The sequence below is a fragment of the Pomacea canaliculata genome, linkage group LG11 (assembly GCF_003073045.1).
Source record: "Pomacea canaliculata isolate SZHN2017 linkage group LG11, ASM307304v1, whole genome shotgun sequence".
In the NCBI taxonomy this organism is placed as follows: domain Eukaryota; kingdom Metazoa; phylum Mollusca; class Gastropoda; order Architaenioglossa; family Ampullariidae; genus Pomacea; species Pomacea canaliculata.
The window spans coordinates 12770266-12790041 of record NC_037600.1 but is presented as its reverse complement, the minus strand read 5'-3'; the positions used below and the strand labels follow the sequence as shown (position 1 = coordinate 12790041).

Sequence of the window (19776 nt, the reverse complement as noted above, 5' to 3'; positions counted from 1 at the left end):
CTCGTCACAAATGCAGTGGGAACCAAACAGTCTTATATGTGCGTCAGACAGAATAAACATAAAAAAACAACAAAGACAGATACTCATCTCTGACATGTAATAATTCTGAAATCAAGAAATACAACATATTCCTTTAAAAAATTAAAGCACACGAAGTTACAGCAAATTTATGAATAACCCCTTTCTCCAGTCAATGGCAATACAAAAGTATTAAAAAAATTTAGGCTCAGCAAAGAAAAAACTATAAGATAGACCCAAGAAACTTGGCAGACTGCAGTGCTGGTTCTGTCAAGGATACTACCTCGTATTCCATAAACCACAAAACTTGCCTTTTGTTCACTTTCTCCGAAAACAGTGTTCAGATGCATCAAAATATTGTACTAATGTACCTGTCTGCAACTCTAAAATTTGTCTTTATGCTGAAAAAAGAAATGAAGACAACAAACAGATCCACAATTTTTCACAAGACTGGCTAACTATAAAAGCACAATACTTCAAAATCTTTGCCAATCTGCAAGCTGTACTAGCTAAAGCAATAACCTTTAGATACACAAAGCAAAGTCTTCAACAAAAGCATTATCTGTAAGATCTATAGAAAATGGCTGCTCAGATCAATTTTGCCATGTGTAGGAAAACCAAAAGCAAAATCCTCCTAAACAAAAGAAAAAAAAACGGACGAATAATGATCAGATGCTGTAGAGAATAATTACTCAAAAGAACCCCTTCAAATTCAAATAGGCGTAGAATATATTACACATTTAGTGTTGTCAGAATACAAATAACTGGGCTGGGTAAGAAGATATTTCCCTAAATCTGAGCGACTAGTATTGCACAGAAGCTATGTTTAAAAACATTACCACACACAGAAAGAGGTCAAACCCCATGAAATTATAATTGCATATGGACACACTATTTCCACTGGGTTAAGAAGTTAGGACAGTGTGTTAATTAGGCAGTTTATTCTCTCAGATTTGGGGAAATAGATTCTTGTCCTGAGCTCAACCCAGTGACTCGAAACCAGTATTTACACTCTTGTAGACCTTCAAAGAGATTTTTAAAATCATTAGAAATTACGTTCTTGTTTAAGCCAGTTTCAAAAGTCAAGAAATATATCCACAACAATGTCAATGAATATACAAGAATGCTTGTAAAACTGACACAAATCCAAATTACAGTATAAGAAGTTAACCCCTTATTTTTTTTGTTTAATTAACAAGGAAAGCTTACATAAGATCCATTAGGCTAGAGTGTCCTAATTTATTGCTGAGGACATATGTAGCTATTTGCCATTGTGCAGACTTACCCACAGCTTTTAGCATAAGAATTACAATTATTGTGATGATAAAACTAAAGAAATACAATTTCTGGGATAATAAGACTCAAGAATTACAATATCTGAGATAATGAAACTAAAGGATTATAATCTCTGACAATTAAGCTCAAGGATTTCAGCCTTGCAGCATTTATTTCTTGTCCTCAAAATGCAGTGAGAACAACGTAAGCAAATTCATTTATCTGTAATATATCTGCTGTGCTGTCCGAAGACCGCAAGAGATCTTTTTCAAAGCTTAACAGCCAATTTCAATAATATGCTCCAAAAATAGTTTTACTGAAATGGAATGAAAAACATGAGAGCCTTTCATGGCAGCATTAATGAAAAAAAAAAAAAAAAAAAAAAAGAGATCATTGCATAACATGAATGAAAACCATTCATTTCACAGGGTATTTACCATAATAGGAGAGAGGGAGTGAAAATAAAAGGCACAATGTTTACATTTATATTAAAATCATACTAAAAAGTGTGTAATGTAATGTTTACAAACCGATGTCAAGCAGATGTTTATGAATGTGAAAACATCTTTATGAACAATAATAAGATTTGATGAGAAAGAAACCTCAACTGAAAGATCTTTTACATTGCAATTGGACTGCAAATATTACATTTTAAATGAATGGGAAGACAAGTTTGCTGTTTTGACAAAGAATGCTTTGGTTATCAAATTGTCAAAAACAGTAGATAATTAACAGTTCGGCTGCACCCATTAGATACAAAACATAATGTAAAAACTGCCAGTGACAAAAAGAGAGGTTTTCAATCAACAGTCTGCAATTTCCAACTTGCTACTTCAAATATCTTTCAGCATATAAACATGCAGACAGAACACTCTCAGCAAAATACTTGTCATTTTCAGCAGATTAAAAAGTGTATGCGATAGGAGATTCTGAAGTATCTAGTAGATTTAACTCTTGAAGAGTTCATAAAGAACAGATTTTAATCCGAGATTTCTCAAAATTTGCCAGTTTACCGTGTAGTACACTTTTTAGAATTGGAACACAAACTTAAGTCTTAAAAAAAACCCTAAACATAAAAGAGTTGAGGTGGTTTAAAATGGAGGGAACAGAAGAACATACCAAAAACCGAAAACTCAAAAAGTAACAGCCATCACCTAATGTTACACTATCAAAAGTGAATGTGATGGTCTGCAAATAGAGAAGATGAACAAAAGATACCAGCAGAGAGAAATGAAGAAGCAATTTCATAGGTTTGAAACAACAGAACACACACAAAAAAAAGAGACGTAGCCATCTTTTTTCTTACCATGACAACTGACATGGATAAAATAAACTCTATCTTCTAAATCACAGAATATTGGCACAATCCTGAGAAACAGGAAACAAAAGCTGTGTTTACATAATGCCACCACATCCTCTAACCAAACATCAACGAACCAAGTATAAAAAAAAACAAAAAACGACACATATCAAAACTACCTTCACAATTATGACCATTTTTTTTTTTAAAAAAAAGAAGAAAAACCACATTCAAGTCAAGAAAAACTCTATTCTTAATGTGGCAACAATAAGAAATTTTATGTGAACAAGACAACAAAGTAAAGATAGTAATATTAGGGTGAGGGGCAGAAGAGAAGAAGTTGACCTGAACTAGAAAAAAAAATCGTTTATATTTCATACATCGCAGACCACATTTGGCATTGGGGAGGGTAATAATTATTTTAAAAAACTATTTAGGTAATACAAATAAAATCACCCACAAAAATATGTAAAATGCAAAGGGCAACAACAGGAAACTCAGTAAAATCCAGTATTTATTTAAATACTGATTGTTAAAAAAAAAAAAAACATTTTCAAGAAAATGTAACAAATAGAAATAAAAGTGTTATTTTGATGTCAGAAAATAAATACTGTTAATAGCTATGGTAGATATAAATTAATTTACAAGCTAATATTCTATTTTAGTAACCTAATGTAAAACAGAGAGAAAGAAAGTCAAATATATTTGTACATTTCCCTTTCTTAGCTTCCCTTTCACAGGTCACATTCATGCTCGTTTCCAAACACACACCTACAGACAAACAAAAAGAGATAAAGGACAAAATAATGAAATAAAGAAGGGAGAAGATTAAGGAGCATGAAATTATGCTTTAATAATGCAACAAAGCTAAGAATTAAAGGAAAAATACTGTCAGAAAAATAAAGGACTTGGAAAATCTGTACAAATTTTGTGCTTAAACGACACAAGAGAAATCAACACAAGCCATCATTCTTTTGATTACAGACTTTACAGTCCTTCACAGACAAGAGAATCAGAAACTAAACTTAAAAAAAAAAAGAAAAAAAAAAAAAAGAAGAGAGAAGTAAGGAGAAAACGAGGCCCTCTGCTCCTCCAGGAGTAACAAGGAATAAATGAAATTAAGGAGAAAATATAACAAATCAAAGGAGAAAAAAAAACTTAACTAAACATTGTTTAGCTATTACATGTCGTTAAAGCGCCAAGTTTTTTGTTAAAGAGATTTTACTGAATGAATAATAAAGTAGTTTTGATAATTTCTGAGAATATGTTGAGAGTGCATACAGATTAAGTGAAGAGATCTGTAGGGGACTGGGGAGAGTTTTTTTAGGTGGATAATTGGACAATGGTACTTTTTAAAAAATAAAATTTTCTTAGGTTAAAATAAAAAAACAGTTTTCAAGCAAGAACACAAAATTTACAAAGATTTTTCAGTCATAAGGTGAAAAGCAGATACAACTTTACCAAAAAAAATCTCTAAACCAGGGACTTTTTTTCACATGTAAATAATAGTAGCTCTCTTTCATCACATGGAAGAACAAAAAAAATATGTGTGTCATCATAATCTGTTTGCCCTATTTTCCTGAAGAAAAAAAAAACCTAAATCCTTTAACAAGTCAGCTCTTCTTCTAAATATATCAACAGATTTCTATATGCACAATAAAAAAATAAAACAAATAGATTTTATTACATGTATTCTCTCCTCTTGTATGCCATATGTAAATATATATATTCTTCAATAAGGAATGAATGTAAATCATCTAAATTCCAAACTCCTTTATCTCCATACAATGTAAAAAGTTCTATAGTACAGTGGGTCATGAAGCAGAGATACACTTATACCTTCAGGTCTTCTCTACCTTTGCTAAAACCTTCTGTAGCAATGGTGTGAACAGTACAAAAGATGGAGGGGGTCTATAGATTATCAAATGACCTCTTTTCTATCACAGGACCCTGCAACATTTTGTTCCACAGCTAATCCTGGGGTAACATTACCTTGACATATCTACAGATTCCAGGGATCATTTCTATAAAGCAAGGACAAGTTTTTGCCCCAAGGCAACATAGGGAAACAACAAGTACGAGTGGCAGTCAGGTAAGAGAGGCATAGGGGATGCCATTAAAATAATTTCTGCTCATGGATTACCAACATTCGAAGTAGTTGGCTTCCCTGCCATCAATGGGAGCTCTCAAAAATAAACAAGATGGAAGCCTCCAAAGAGAAGCAGTGTGCTGTGACTTATAACTGCTGGGGTCAAAAGTGCAGCAGGAATTTATTATTGAATGCTTGCCATGTATGGTGAAAATTGTTTTTTTGTGAATCTTAAGTGCTTAAATGTGATATTGTGATGGGCAAATGCCATCCCAACCAGGGCAAGCCCATGTCATCATCACAGTGGAAAATTGTGCAGTGGCGGATAAACTGATCTATGTAAAGAGTCACATAACAAAAGATGAAATTGCCAATCTTGTAGGCATCAGCCACAGCAGCGTCCATACCATTATCCATGAAAAGTTTGACTGTTGGAAAGGCTGCACCCGATGGGTACTTGACCATCCACCCTATAGCCCAGATTTATGGCCACGTGATTTCCATACCTTTGATGAAATGAAAAGCATCTGAAAGGCAAAAAGTTTCCAGTGGACACAGTGGTGAAGGTTGTTTGCCAGTCAGTTTGATTTCAGCCCAAGGCCTTTTATGAACAAGACATCTATTGCATTGTTTCACAATGGAAGAAGAAGAAGTGCCTTGCCAACCAGGATTACTAACTGGTAAGTGAATTTAAGTCCGAAATTTGCATCTGCTATATTTCAGTTGACTGCCTCTCATGATAAAGCAGTGTCCACACCCGAAGATGTTGTTTTACCTTTGGAGCCATAGTTACAAATCAGTGGCAAGGATACTAAGGGATAAACAAGCATGAAACAGTGTCTGCAGGGTCTGTTATGAAAATAAAGCTTTTCCTTGAGTTCCCAATTTTTTCCAGGGGAAATTACTTACTCTTGCTTCATAACTATGGCCTCTAAATATGGTACTTTTCCAATGCAAGATATTTCATTATTAGCAATTAGGTATTTCTGCTTCAAATTTAGGGGGAACCATACCTACTGAGGATGAATCATAAACATACACATTTGACAAATGACCATGCCCTGGAGTTTTGGTAGTGGTGAAACATTTGGATTTCTACAGAAAACATTCAGGCACACAAACAAAAACTTATTCCTCCTAGGAGAGAAGAAACATTATATGGGCAACATGCTTCCTCTATTCTATATTATGTCCCTGAAGAGTCATGTCTGAATTAAAATATGCTGCATCCAATTTGCAGATGTCCATCTGCTTCTGTTTATGTGACATCACTGACAGGCTCTATTCTCTTGTGGAAAATATGAGCCAACAACGAAATACAATAGAGACTGTGTGGACAGTTAAATGCAACTTTTCTGAAGGGAATGGCCGTAGCATACTCAGCTTCGGAAAATCTCACAAATCTATTGCTTGGCACCATATAGGCCAATCCAAACAGACAGTACCCACTCTTTAATCATATGACCATAGCATAATGCCTTATCCTCCTTTAGAAAAAAAAAATCAAAATGACACAAAGTTATAGCAATTTTTCTTTTTTCCTTTCACGCTCGAAACCTAGGACGGTAATACAAGATTCAACTCAATATATGGCATTTTAGGAGGAAGCTCCATGTCTGTTGAAACATGAACAGCAGCAAATGCTCACAGCAGAAAGAGATGAAGTGATAGATCAATGAAGTCCTTTACTGTAAATGGGTTTTCTCATTTACACGTTTTCCTGCAGTCTGGCATATCCACTGCCGCGTGAATGACCACTGCCGCTCTGTTTTTCATAGAACTCCAAGTCCTCCATTGTCACTTTTGTGCCCACCACCTGTAAAAGAGAAGTAAACTTCTTAAAAACTTAAGCTCCTTGAAAAATTTTAAACAGCGAAATAGTGAAGTGTCACTGCCTCCTGGTCACAAGGGAGGTAATCAGGGTCTGACATGTGGAAGATGGAGCAGTCCTATCCTTCTGCAGTCTACCCTGACAGATTAGGTATCCATTTCATTTTTTTTAAATCTGCTAAGGGTAGGGACAGGTTTGAGCCACTGGCCTAAATATGCTTTGAACCCTGACCTTTTGGGCCACAGGTAAGCACACTGCCACATGGCTATGGACACTTCCCTAAAGTTCTTTCAATTTCAGGTGAAAGTCGCAATTCTTTGAACTAGGAAAACTTAACATGAAGATGGATGATAAAATGTCACTCCATGAATAATAAAGTCTTTTTATAAACAAAGTAGTGATTAATGTGACGTAACTGATTTGTCGTTGATATATATAAAAAGATGTGAGTAGAGTAGTAGCAGCTCATGTGCAATGATGGTTTCTTTGCCAAATATTAGCATGCTTGTATGAGGCAGTGATGCTAGTAATAGACCAATACCTATTTACATAATTCAAATGACACTGTAATTCTACAATGATTTTTTCCCCCCATCTTGGTTTCTGTGAGTGAGCAAAATTTAAGTGCTACAACCTACTGAAAAGGGAAAAAAAAACCTCCAAACTCCTGCCACCTCTAACAGTGACTTTCACACACACACAAAACCTGCACTTGACAGCAAGAAACTGAAATTATGTCTGGGTGCACCTGTGTCATTAACCTTTACCTGTCCTGATAGCTAGAGACAATTTATGTATGGGCACACTAACCTGCACCTCGTCATCACAGTTGTTAGGGACAGTGTTAAAATTAACACCCTCGTGGTCATCTTTCAGCTCCACAGTCCAGAATGGTCGATTCTGTGGATTCTTGTTCCACCGCAGGTAGACAATACAACCAACGATAACACTGAGCAGTAGAATGACTCCCACGCAAATGCCCGCAATGACTCCCTCAGGTATTGACTCAAATAATGTTGATATTTTCAGAACTAGTCCAAAAAGAAGGTAAGAATTAGCAAAGGTATAGGTTGGCTTCTCTTACTTTTACACCTTAAATGTACAAAGTAAAGTCTGAAACAGGTTTAGACAAGGAAAATATTTGGCTTTACAGTTATGTTCAGCTTTCACAGTAAAATAAAGAAGAGGCAACACGGACTAGAAACCTTACAACCCCATAAAACGTTGAAGCAACTAGAGCAGGGGTGCCCAACCTATGGCTCGCTCATTTTAACCAGACACAACATAATTTCATTTTTAACATCATAATTCTGGCAAAACTGCCATATTCTGGACCGTGAGATTTTATATCATGTTCAGTGAGGCTCTTGGGTGAGAAAAGGTTGGGCACCACTAGAGTAACATCACAGTAAGGCAGTCTTTCTCTGTAAACAAAGTGCTTTATCTGGGAGCTACCTCATGTACCACCCAGCCTGCAAGAAATCATGGATCCCTAACAGCCCACATCTGGGGTGAGATCTGGGGCCCTTGTGCGGGTACCTGGCGGTTTTCGGAAGCGAGATGCACTTGGTTGTCATGTTGCTTCCGCCAATTGCATACATGCTCTTAACACTTGATCTTGGTAAATATGTACAATTAGTAGGCAAGAGATACAATTAAACAATTTAATTAGTTATAGCAAAAAGTATAAAGTTAAACTGTTTAAATTATTTACAGCACATGTACAAGATAGTGTCATGCAAAAGAAAAGCTTATATTGCTAGTGGAAGTACCACGAGCCAGGGGCAAAGAACAGCTACAGTTAAGACCAGCCGCTTACAACAAATTAAATATTACACAAAAAGCACTACAATAGCTACATGCGATCATAACTTATTTATAACTATCCCCTGTTATAAAGTACAGTGGTATCTTTCACTCAACTTTATTAATATTTACTTCAGATAACAGTGGTGTTTCATTTCGAGATGGATGTAAAATACGAAATAATCTTCTAAGTCTGTGCAAAGGTCAAAGTGAAGAGAACCAGTCTCCTGACGTGTTGCAGCTACACACAGGGTAAACAGAGGGGGGAGTGGTGTGCAACAAGATCATGTTTCAACTGGCCAGTGAAGTTGAGTGTGGCAGTGGACTGTCGGAGAAAAAGTTACACATGCGGGTCATTATCACTGCCTACAAATCATGCCCTATTCCAACCCCCAACCCTCTCCCACACCTGTTGGCCTTGCTTCCCGCATCTCTTGCAGTTTGGGTAGTGACCTGATCTGGATCCACCGTCCTAGGGACACAAGCTTTACCATCTGTACCACAGTGATGACCCACAAAATAACCATACCCCTGTAATAGTAGATTTATTACCTCTGAGAGTGCAATTCTTGAACACAAATGGATCACCAACGTAGCCCTTTTTGCACTCATCGCATTTCATGCCACTGGTGTTATGCATACATTTTGTGCATGCTCCTGCAACACACATTGCACAAGATCAAGATATAACATGCTATAACAGGGAGTACATAGTTAAAAGTATGACATTTTCTGACAATGTCAACTTCTTTAAATGCATATTTCCAAGCCATAGAGTCTGTTTCTACTGTATTCTCTGAAGAGAATTCTGTTGCTGGAGTCGACAAGATAATGAGAGAAACTAGGATCTTTCTTTAAGTGCCTAGCTAGATGAAGCAACCAAGCAGCATATAAATGCAAAATGAAAATGCTATACCTGTAATAACATCACACATATAAGGGCTGTCAGGGTCAGCATTGCCATGACAGTTGCACGCTACGCAGTGGTTGTTGTAGCGGTAATAACCATAAGCACACATATGGCAGATGTTGCCAGAGTAACCTTCTTTACACTTGCTGCACGTCAAGAAACCTTCACCTGCATTAAATCCAAGGAAAGAGTTAAAAAATTCTTAAGCAACATGTTCAGCTAATATTAGGATTTAAAATTTAATGTGTAACGTCCAAAGAAGCACAAATGTCTATAATTTTTTTAAATACATGCACACAACTAAGAAATAAAGATATTTAAACACAGTGCTTCAGTTCAAATGTTCCTCAAATGCTAATGAGATGTGCGGATCTTTATTATTAGGATAACAATTTTGATGAGTTAAACATTGGAAGAAACTCAAACATCTGTAAGTGTAATCTTTCAAAATATATGAATACAACAAACAAACCAATAAAATTATTAATTTCAAGTGTTTAAAACATGCTAACAATGACAATGAATGCAAATATTAGCACTTACACCAAAGTGTTCAGTTCAACTGTTGAACATTTGCTAACAGCAAAGAAGCTCACTATGCCCTATGTACACAGTGCTCTACACTTCTATTTATTTCAAGTGCCTTTCATTCTCTCCCATTTGTAAATCCTTGTTTCTTGTGTACAAGTTCATTTGTAACTCATTATTTGTGCCAAGTTTCCTAAGATCTCTTGGCCTTTGATAAAGGAGAAGAAAATGTGTTGACATTAAAGAATAAACATAAGCATGCAGTTAACAGTAATACACATCGCAAGGAGCATGCAATGCAACAAAAGTAAATGGTAATGACAAGTTAAGCTGTGAATAATTAGGGAAAACTGGGCATATGTGGCTATCTTGTAACTGAAAACATCAAAGATTACTTTTTAAAAATTTATAAAGACCTTCCTCACCCGCCCATTTTAACTGTTTACTAGATTATTGGATTTTTGACTCTTCTATTAAAAATAGTCAAAAAAGTGAAAAATAAACAGCTAATGCTACTTTTCATACTCACGAAATTTGCATGTTTGATCTTGTGCAGCAATTGCAGAGCAAGGGCAGCGGTGACATGGAAAATAAGGTGCTGTGCGATAAAACCCAGGTGCACACATTTCACAAAACTGACCCATGTAGCCATTACGGCATTCACAAAGTTGAGTTGCATTGTCACTGCAAGCAAGACTTCCCCTCCTGCTAGGCTGTGTTCCATGAAAATCACAAGTGCATGCTAAAATCAGAAGGGAAACAGACTTTGGAATTTTGTTTTAAAAAATATGTTTAAACAAGAAATCTGCAAATTGGTAAGACAAGAAACACTTGCCACTTCACATAATTTAAAACATTTAAGGAAAAATTCTAATTCAAAAGTTGTAGCTGATGGGATAAAAAAATAAAACAACTATAATAAAAATAATTTTTAAAAAAGCATATGAGCTTGAAACCTAGTCCCCCCCACCCCTCCATAAATTTAAAAATTAAATATTCTAACTGGCATCAAGCTGAAAGATTCTGCGTCACCTTTTACTGACAAGACAAAAAGAAACACTTTTAAGTTTGATTAACTTCTATGGCTTTATCAAAAGAGCTATTTCAACCTTAATGCTTGATAACAAAATTGCCACCCACTTTTCTGGAAAGACTCTTGCTTTGTAGAGAAGGTAATCATTGTAGAATTAAGTGTGTCATTGGACACAAATACAGCTGTGATATACAGGTAGTACTTTGTTCCAGGTGACAGATTCTTCAAGTACACTTCAGGTTCATCACTTGCATTTACTTGAACCATTGCTTGCGTTGGATCTGTCCAATGGACAAATGTACAACTTTACAGGTTTATATTTGAAAACATTACACTAGGTTTAATGATTAAATTGATCTACCATTTACTAAATATTTCACATATGTTTGAAGAATGCAAACACTAATGTGAGGTATTTAGAAATATGGGTAGTATTATTTAATTTAGAAAGTAACTGATCAAGTGTATTTTGAAAATATTGCCTTATTTATCTTAAATGCCTTATGTTTATATTGTGCAAAAAGATAGACAGTCATGACAATCTGCAAGTAGCTTTACTTGTGATTTAGAAAAAACAAAGTTTCGTGTGCTTAATAACAGGAATCACTAGTAAAGCTACTCAATTTACTCAGTTTTAAATATGATGCTTCAATTTGCAGAGATAATTTTTATGTATTAAACACACTTAGCATTTGTTAACTTTAGACTGCTTTGTGCCAATCAAGGTGCCAGTGAGTGCACCCATAATATTTCAACAAATAGGTCATTAATTTCTGTTTAAATTATGGATTACCTAAATTTATGCCTCTTTGACACTAAATTTGTCAATTTCTTGGATTTAATAAGACAATCTTTGAATTTTGAGTATTTCTATATGAATCTTTAAGGTGAAGGCTATGTACAGTTATTATATTGACATTAATCAATGTATGGCAACACTATTCACAGGGCATATGCAGACTGAGCTTGCATGACTTATTTACATTTTTTTTTTTACTGGATCATAGTCAGATATTTTTAAAAAAGCCATAAGGCAAATAAATGTTAGCATTTTACATGCTAATTAATTATAAGAACATATTTTCCAAAATGAAAAACCAGCTCTAATTTGCAGAAAGAAGTGTCCTACTCTACATATACTTCTCAGTGCAAAACAATTATTGTGATGAACCTATAGATAAAATTCATACTATAGCTCACCTGACTGATTCTGTGAATATACAACAAGATATTCTCTAACACATCCCAGACCAAATGACACTACTTTTTCACCAGACTGTGAAGTGATATTTTCTTTCTTATAAATATCACCCATTGTAATCCATTTTGGCTCTCTATTCTTTTGATCTGTGCCGTTTTGGTACACAGTGTAGTTGAAGAAGTATCGCAGTGGATGGCATACAGCATTTATGTCATCACTATCGTCATTGACAGAGCTTGCTCTTGATTCATTTACACGCTTTCCTTCATCTCTGACAGTAGTCTGCTCCAAAGGGTCTGCTGCTTTAGTGGTCAGATTATTGGAAGGGTCAGATGGGTTAGAGTTGGAACATTGGTACTTGGAAGTTCTTCATCCTGTGAGATGTCAACATCATGAGGCGTGTAGATGCTAGGGGGGCTCCATGTTATAACAGCTTCCTTAGGTCCCAACAAGCGTAATGTGATGTTTGTTGGGGGACGCAAGACAACCTTTGCTGCAAATACAAATAGGTAGTGAACTTTCCAAAAAATTCAAAAGAGCCCCAAAATGTACTTCTGTTCTGATAAGGCATATGTAGAAGTATGTGTGTAAATGAAAATTTCACTGTATTTTACCAAAGTCACTTCTGTTATGAAATTTGGGTAACAGATAACCAAACTGCTGAATGATAAATTAATAGTTAACCAAAACAGTGTCTAACGTTTTTTGCTAAACTATGTTTGCTGTCTTGCAATTTTAATGAAAGACAAAATAAAAAGTGATACCGTACAGCAGCTATAACAAGACAATGATCATTTTACTAATAATGATACTTCAATAACTTACATCGAATCAAAAGAAATACAAATGTGAAATATATATATAATGTGTGAGCGCGCGCCTATGTTTGCATCAGTTCAAGTTCAAAATATTTACATGCTCTTAATTATGGTGTTTTGTATGTTTTTTTTTTTTTTTTTGGTATTTCTAATTTCAAAAATGCAACGACGATGTACTTTTACTTTCAAACAAAAAGTAGCATTATGCACGTTTCGGTCATCTTGCATTCCCCGATGTCATACACGCGTGATAATGCCCTGGTCACGTACACAAAGAAAGGAAAAAGACCAATTGCTCAAATTTTACAAAGTTTGAGTCGCACCTTTTTTTTTACTAATGCGTATTTAATTAGGTATATGTGAGAGTTGCTATTTCTCCTTACCATCAACATCTGTCGAAATAATCGATTGGTCATCAGTGCCTGCTGCTTTAACAAACCAAAGAGTGTTTGGCTTCCTGATTTGTGGAAATAAAAATGCTATCATGAGCACAAGCAACCAATTTTCTGCCATTGCAGTACTTCTGAAAAACAACACAACAATTTGTTTTCTTTGAGTCGGATAAGCTAAATCTTAGAACGCAGAAGATTTCGAGATGCTGTCATCATCCGTATAAAGGTTCCTGATGCTTGTTTTTTGACGTGCATGACATCAGTAAAAGGGACAGCACTCTGGCTGCTCCAGTATATGCAAATATTTTTTTTAACGTTATCAAGATTATTAATAACTATTACACATTAGACATATTTTATGAAAAAACAAATAAACTAAAAACAAATCACTCGTTAACTGAAATTATCCTGCCAGCTTCCTTTCCCATTCCCTATAAATCAAAATAAAATAAAAATGAAAATAAAAAAGAAAAATTGAAAGTAGAATTCACTCCCCTGTGTAAGCTTACGGTTTGAGCCGAACAGTACCTTCTTTGCTAGAAAGTTCAAAAATTATTTCATTTTGGACAATAAGGAAATGTCTTGCCCACTTAACTTTAACATCGGTGTTCTAGGGCATGTCGACAGTGGAAAAACTAGCTTGTGTAAAGCACTGAGCACCACTGCTAGTACTGCAGCTTTTGACAAAAATCCACAAAGCAAAGAACGAGGGATCACACTTGATCTTGGTTTCTCCTCTTTTACTGTTCCAATATCAGAAGAAAAAAAGGCTGTATTTGAAGGTTTTGACACAGTACAGTATACGCTTGTAGACTGTCCTGGGCATGCGTCTTTAATAAGAACCATAATAGGAGGTATGAGGGAGAGTAATCCTAGTCACACTAGCTTAATGAAACTAGTATTTTCTTTGCTAGCTTGTTTTCCTATTTACTACACATGAAGCCTTTTTATACAGTAGTCCTGAGAACAGTATTTAATTGTACTTAATTATGAGAAAAATATAAAATGAAAGTGTATGGAAGATAAACGCGATTTTCAGAATAAAAGGCATTATAAAATGCTCTTGATTTGTTTAGCTGTATCTGATGTAAGTTACTTTCGGTACATTTAGCCATGCTAGTTTGAGTGCATGCTTACTCTTTTGGTAAAAATAATGAACTTAAAAATGTAAACATGCATGGTTGTGTAGCGCTTGGCTACAGCAATGAAAGCACATTCCCATCTTTTCATGGTATAAGTCACAAAGAGGGATCACACTTCTTTGCACTTTTACAGGGGCACAGATCATTGACTTGATGTTCCTGGTAGTGGATGTTATTAAAGGCATGCAGACACAGACAGCAGAGTGCCTTGTGATCGGTCAAATTACCTGTCAAGCCATGATGGTGGTGCTTAACAAGACAGACCTCATTCCTCTTGAGAAACGTCCGGCCATCATTGAAAAGGCAATGTTTAGTTTGTTTTCTGTGCTGAAAGATCTGTTAAGCATTGGAATTTTTGCTCTCTGACCTTTCAAACTCTAGTTGCTGACTGCATTTTTTGTTAATTGGTGGATGCAGTAAACTTTTATGTATTTTAAAACTTATTTTTCTATTCTTTTTAGTAGCCTGCATATCTGTAACATTATTGCTGTTGCTTCTGTATTTCAATACATAAGAATAATGAGGATTTATATAGTGCCTTTCCAAAAATTTGCTCATAGCACTTTACATAAATCATACATAGACTAAATCATCAACAACCATACACCCATATTCGCATATAACAGACACGCTTACCTCTACAACATTTACTCATACAAAAAGTAAATAGCAGGCACAAGTTATGCACACCCATGGTCAGGACAGCTATGATGCCTTGTAAGAAATAAATTTTAAGGCATGTGTAGAGAATGTATACCATTTTTTAATATTGCCTTCAACTCTATTTGTTTTGAGTAGACAGTTATCAGATTAATGGCTTATCCATCCGTTCCTCAGTAGCAAATGCAAAGACCCTATTGTGAATCAGGGTTGAGTTTATTATTTTACAAGATTATCATGAACCAATGCAGTTGACACCAACTTTAAAATTTTTTACATTATAACAAAAATTAAAAATAGAAAGTCTGGAATGTTGACCAAAAACTTTTGTTACAGATGAAAAAAAGGATGTGGAAAACGTTGGAAAACACACGTTTTCATGACTGTCCCATTGTTTCTGTGGCAGCTAGACCAGGTGGACCAGAGGTCTGTAATTTTATGTCGTGAAAATTATTATTTTTTTGGAATAATGTTTTGGAGTGAAAAGAATCAGTTAAAATATATAACATATTTTAAACAGTTTTAGTGATTTTGGTATCTTGTTTTGCTTCAATTATCAAACAGGGTGGAGACCTTGAGGCAGAAGGACTGAATGTTTTAATTCAGGAGTTACTCAAGAGTACTTACTTGCCACAAAGAAACCAGATGGACCATTTATTTTTGCTGTGGACCACTGCTTTGCTCTTCGTGGCCAGGGTACTGTCATGACAGGGACAGTCATCAGTGGCAGTGTAGCAATCAATGATGTAAGAACCTATTCATAGTTTCTTCGGTTATATCACATTAAAATATTTACTTTGGGTGAAATAAAGTGTGCCTTTTTGGTGGAAATAGTGAAGTAAATATTTTTAGGCAAGTTTTAACTCATTCAATACAAGTGTATTGATACAATTAAGCTATAGAATAAACTATTGTTTGAGTTGAATTCCTTTTAATTTTAAATGATAAGCTTGAGCTAGTAGTATGTTATAATGTTATTTTAAAAACTTCAGAATAAAGTAAGATTTTTATTTCTTTGGCCATTTTTTAAGGACAGCAGCTAATCATGTATTGTATAACATGCCACTTTCATTGATTCTGTGAAACATATTTAAACAGAGTGTTGTCCCTTTATCTATAGAATGTTGAGATTCCATCAATGAAGGTACAGAAGAAAGTTAAGTCCATCCAAATGTTTCGGAAACCAGTAGAACATATTATGCAGGTAAGCAACATTCCTTTACATTTTAAATTTTGTACAAATCTCTCACATTGTCAGATGAGCAAACTTATTGTACTAATCCTTGAAAGTCACTCCCATAATTTAATGGTGCACAGATTATAAGAGAACACTGTATGAGAAGTAGTTTTAAGCTTTCTAGTTTTTAATAAGTGTCAACATTTTTAAAATGCATTTAAAAATTTTGTTGATAGCCTGGTGCATTAAAAAAAATTTCAGGGTGACCGGGCAGGCATTTGTGTGACACAATTTGACCCAAAGCTGTTAGAGAGAGGAATCATTTCTTCACCAGGAGCTTTAGCTACTGTGGAAGCATTCATTGCATCTGTTCATAAGATAGACTTTTTTAAAGGTAACACAACCATGAACATCAAGAAATAGTGTTTAATAGTCCTGTATTGTTGTGAATGCATTCTGAATTGCCTGAAGAGGTAATATAACTTCATGAATAGATATTCACTGGATTTTGTGGAATGAAAACTCTTTATTTCATATCTTACTCTGTTTATTTTCTTCATTACTTTTATAGGTGCCATCACCACAAAAACCAAATTCCACATAACTGTTGGACATGAAACTGTCATGGGTCACGTCCATTTCTTTGCCATGGTCCAATCATCTGGTCATCCAGCATCCTTCCCTGCAAGTGAACCACAAGATTTTGACTTTTCTCTTGAGTATGTGTACCAGGAGGAACTGCTTTCAGAGGACACTGTCTCAAAAAAGGCAGGTCACCCCGACACCCAGTCTTCTGGCTCCAAGGTAGAAGAAAAGTGTGCCAATGCTGCCAGCAGACAGTTCCTTCTGGTGGAGCTGGAGAAGCCTGTGACTTGCTCTGTCCACGCTCTTGTGATTGGATCTAAGCTGGACACAGATATCCATGCCAACTACTGTCGACTGGCCTTCCATGGCAGGATTTGTCATGCTATGACAGATCCCAAGTATAAGGAAACAGTGTTGCCCAGACTAAAGGTAGATGGAAAAATCACATTCCTTTCAAAAGGTATCATGTGTTAAAGGTAGATGGAATGATGATATAGACAATACCATTTAGTTAAATGCCACTTACTGTTTTTCAGACTAATTATTAAATCAGTCTTTTTAGATGAGTTGTGGATTTGGCGGGTGGGGTGGGGGGGCATTGGTGTTTCACACCAATATCACAGCAAGGAAACCAGTCCTTTAAAGAGATGGCTCATGCAGAGAAAGAACAGTGTGTCTGAGATGAGATCTGAACCCAGGACAGCCAATCTTCACGGTATTGGTGACAGGCGCTGTAACTGTTGCGCCACTGTGGGGGATAGTAACGTGATTTTCAATTTATTCAAGAGATATTTGTATTTCACTTTTATGATGTTATCTTTTATTCTAATCCTTTGAATGTTACTCTGCTGATATTACAAATGTCACAGCATAGCATTAGTCACTCTCAAAGAACTTACAGAAAGTGGCAGAAAGCAAGGCTTGTGAGTCTTAATGTGCAATTTTACAGGGATAACTTTCATCTAAAAGGAACCTTGCATGTCTTATTATTCTTTGTATGCTCATAGTCGTAACAAAGTGTGTACTTTGATGTAACAGGACATTTATCTGTATCAACACATTGAATATTACTGAGCGAAATAAATAGCAGTGAGGTTTTTTTTTTCTTTATCAGGTTTATAAGGTGAAGAATCGGGAAGGCCAAGTAGAACGTGTAGCTGATGCATATTCACTAATTGGCAAAAACCTCTTCAAAAAGGAGACAAACATCCAAACCTTCACCAACCTTAAGGTCACTCTGTCCACAGGACAGAAGGGGGTTATTGAGGGAGGATTCGGACAAAGTGGTAAAGTCAAGATCCGAATCCCAGGTAAAATATGACTGGAGCATTACCTACCTTGTCCCTGACTTGCAGCCAGATTGTGTTATCATTGATGTTTGCTAATGCTGACTTGTAAGACATAAAATATTACTTTTAGGAGAGCTGAAAGTTTAGTAAAAGGCCCAATCCAAATAAATTCACCAATACAGTGTGTAGAATAAAAGCTTAGAAATGAAACATTGATGTTGTGTGATCTACATAACTATTGATTGACAGCAAAAAAGGTAAAAGTACAGGTCATGCACTAACTTCTTTTAGGTCATTTGGGAATGCTTCACTTCACAAATGACTTAAAATGGTTCGGGAATGATCCAACTATGTGTTTTGTTATCAAGTATTTATTGTTTTTGTCCTTTTTTGTCCTTTTTTTGATTTTGTTGCTATGTGGATAGTGTTGGATAGTTTGCATGTTAACTTATGTTAACAGCCTTTTTTAAATTTGTATACTTTTTTTGCTTGCAGAAGGACTTCCATCTGAAATAATTCAGCAGTATTCTGGGAAGAAAAAAACAAGAAAGGGGGTGATGTGGAGGAAGAGACACCAGATCCTGCCAGTCAGAGCATTCAAGATCCAGTCAAAATAATCCTTTCTTTCAAGCGCTATGTGTATGACCCACATAAAAAAATGATACAGACGTAACAGAAAAAGCAATGAGTGTGTGTATATACTGTGTAGGTGATAATAAATGTGCACGTAAATAAAGATGTGTGTGTGTGAGATGTGTGCATATGTTTAAATGTGATCACAAAACAGATAAAAACAAGAAAATACAGGATACTGCAATTGCATTTCCTTTTCATAAAAAAAATGGACTGACAAAAGAAAATTTGTGTTAAGAGGCAATTCTCAACAAGTTTTCTGTAAAGAAAACAGTAACAAAATTTACTCTTGTTCACTTGTAAAACAATATATTCTTTATTCTTGTTATCATCTTAAGTAATGTTCCAGTATGAAATTGCAACTCATCAGCAGTAAAAAATTTTACAATTCTGCAAAGAAACAACTGTGTCGGATTGAAGTGTATGCTCTCTGTTGTTGATGATGTTTTGGATTGTTCTATACTCAGTTTTAACTCCTTCATTTGTTGTGTTCTTTGTAATAGAAAAATGTGAAAGTTGCTCTACATTTAATGCCACAATACTTGTATTTTAAAATTTCCTTGCTTAAAACTGAAAATTTAATCTTTGTTGCTAGATTATAGTTTCATAATTTCATGAATAACAATTTATAAAAAACATTTAACTTCTTTATAAAGAGTATGTTAGTCTTCATGAAAGTTTTACTGACTCAGTTTTTATCATGTTTTATATATGTCAATATGAGCAATATGAATTGTAGAAACTGAACACAATGAAAACTATTGATGATAAGGAAAAATAACCAGACTCAAACTTGAACAAATGACATTTTTTTTCACTGCACTGAGATGTATAATCTTAGTGTGTACGTGTGTCTACTGCTGTGTTTCCAGATTTGTTGCTGACATTTATTGTAATATTTAGAAGTGCATCTTCATCATAGGAAGAAATTTCAAAATTGTATCCCAACACGTTAAAAATGAGCGAGAAGAAATAAATATATAATCTTTTTATTAGGGAATTCTGATTTTATATTTTCCTCTCAATCCTTTTTTCTCTCTCTCATGCTCACAAACTGCATACATATCCACACAAATCACAACAAGGCAG

At 35.1% G+C, this 19776-nt stretch overlaps 2 protein-coding genes across 2 annotated transcripts; one reads left to right on the top strand and one right to left on the bottom strand.

Annotated features, from left to right (window-relative positions):
* Positions 1-82: 82 nt before the first annotated feature.
* Positions 83-13465, bottom strand: LOC112575577 (multiple epidermal growth factor-like domains protein 9). Its single transcript, XM_025257528.1, has 8 exons — positions 13193-13465; positions 11991-12484; positions 10898-11071; positions 10287-10499; positions 9236-9397; positions 8872-8976; positions 7324-7544; positions 83-6498 (listed from the first exon to the last, which is right to left on the bottom strand). The coding sequence occupies exons 2-8, from the start codon at positions 12103-12105 to the stop codon at positions 6391-6393; spliced, it is 1098 nt and encodes a 365-aa protein (XP_025113313.1). The 5' UTR covers positions 12106-12484; positions 13193-13465; the 3' UTR covers positions 83-6390.
* Positions 13466-13633: 168 nt separating this feature from the next.
* LOC112575573 (selenocysteine-specific elongation factor-like) lies at positions 13634-19687 on the top strand. Its single transcript, XM_025257523.1, is given in 11 exon segments — positions 13634-14055; positions 14477-14646; positions 15340-15429; positions 15568-15643; positions 15646-15749; positions 16124-16207; positions 16442-16574; positions 16752-17194; positions 17880-18075; positions 18550-18585; positions 18588-19687. Coding segments are annotated over 11 exon segments (1749 nt in total). The 5' UTR covers positions 13634-13778; the 3' UTR covers positions 18728-19687.
* Positions 19688-19776: the final 89 nt, after the last annotated feature.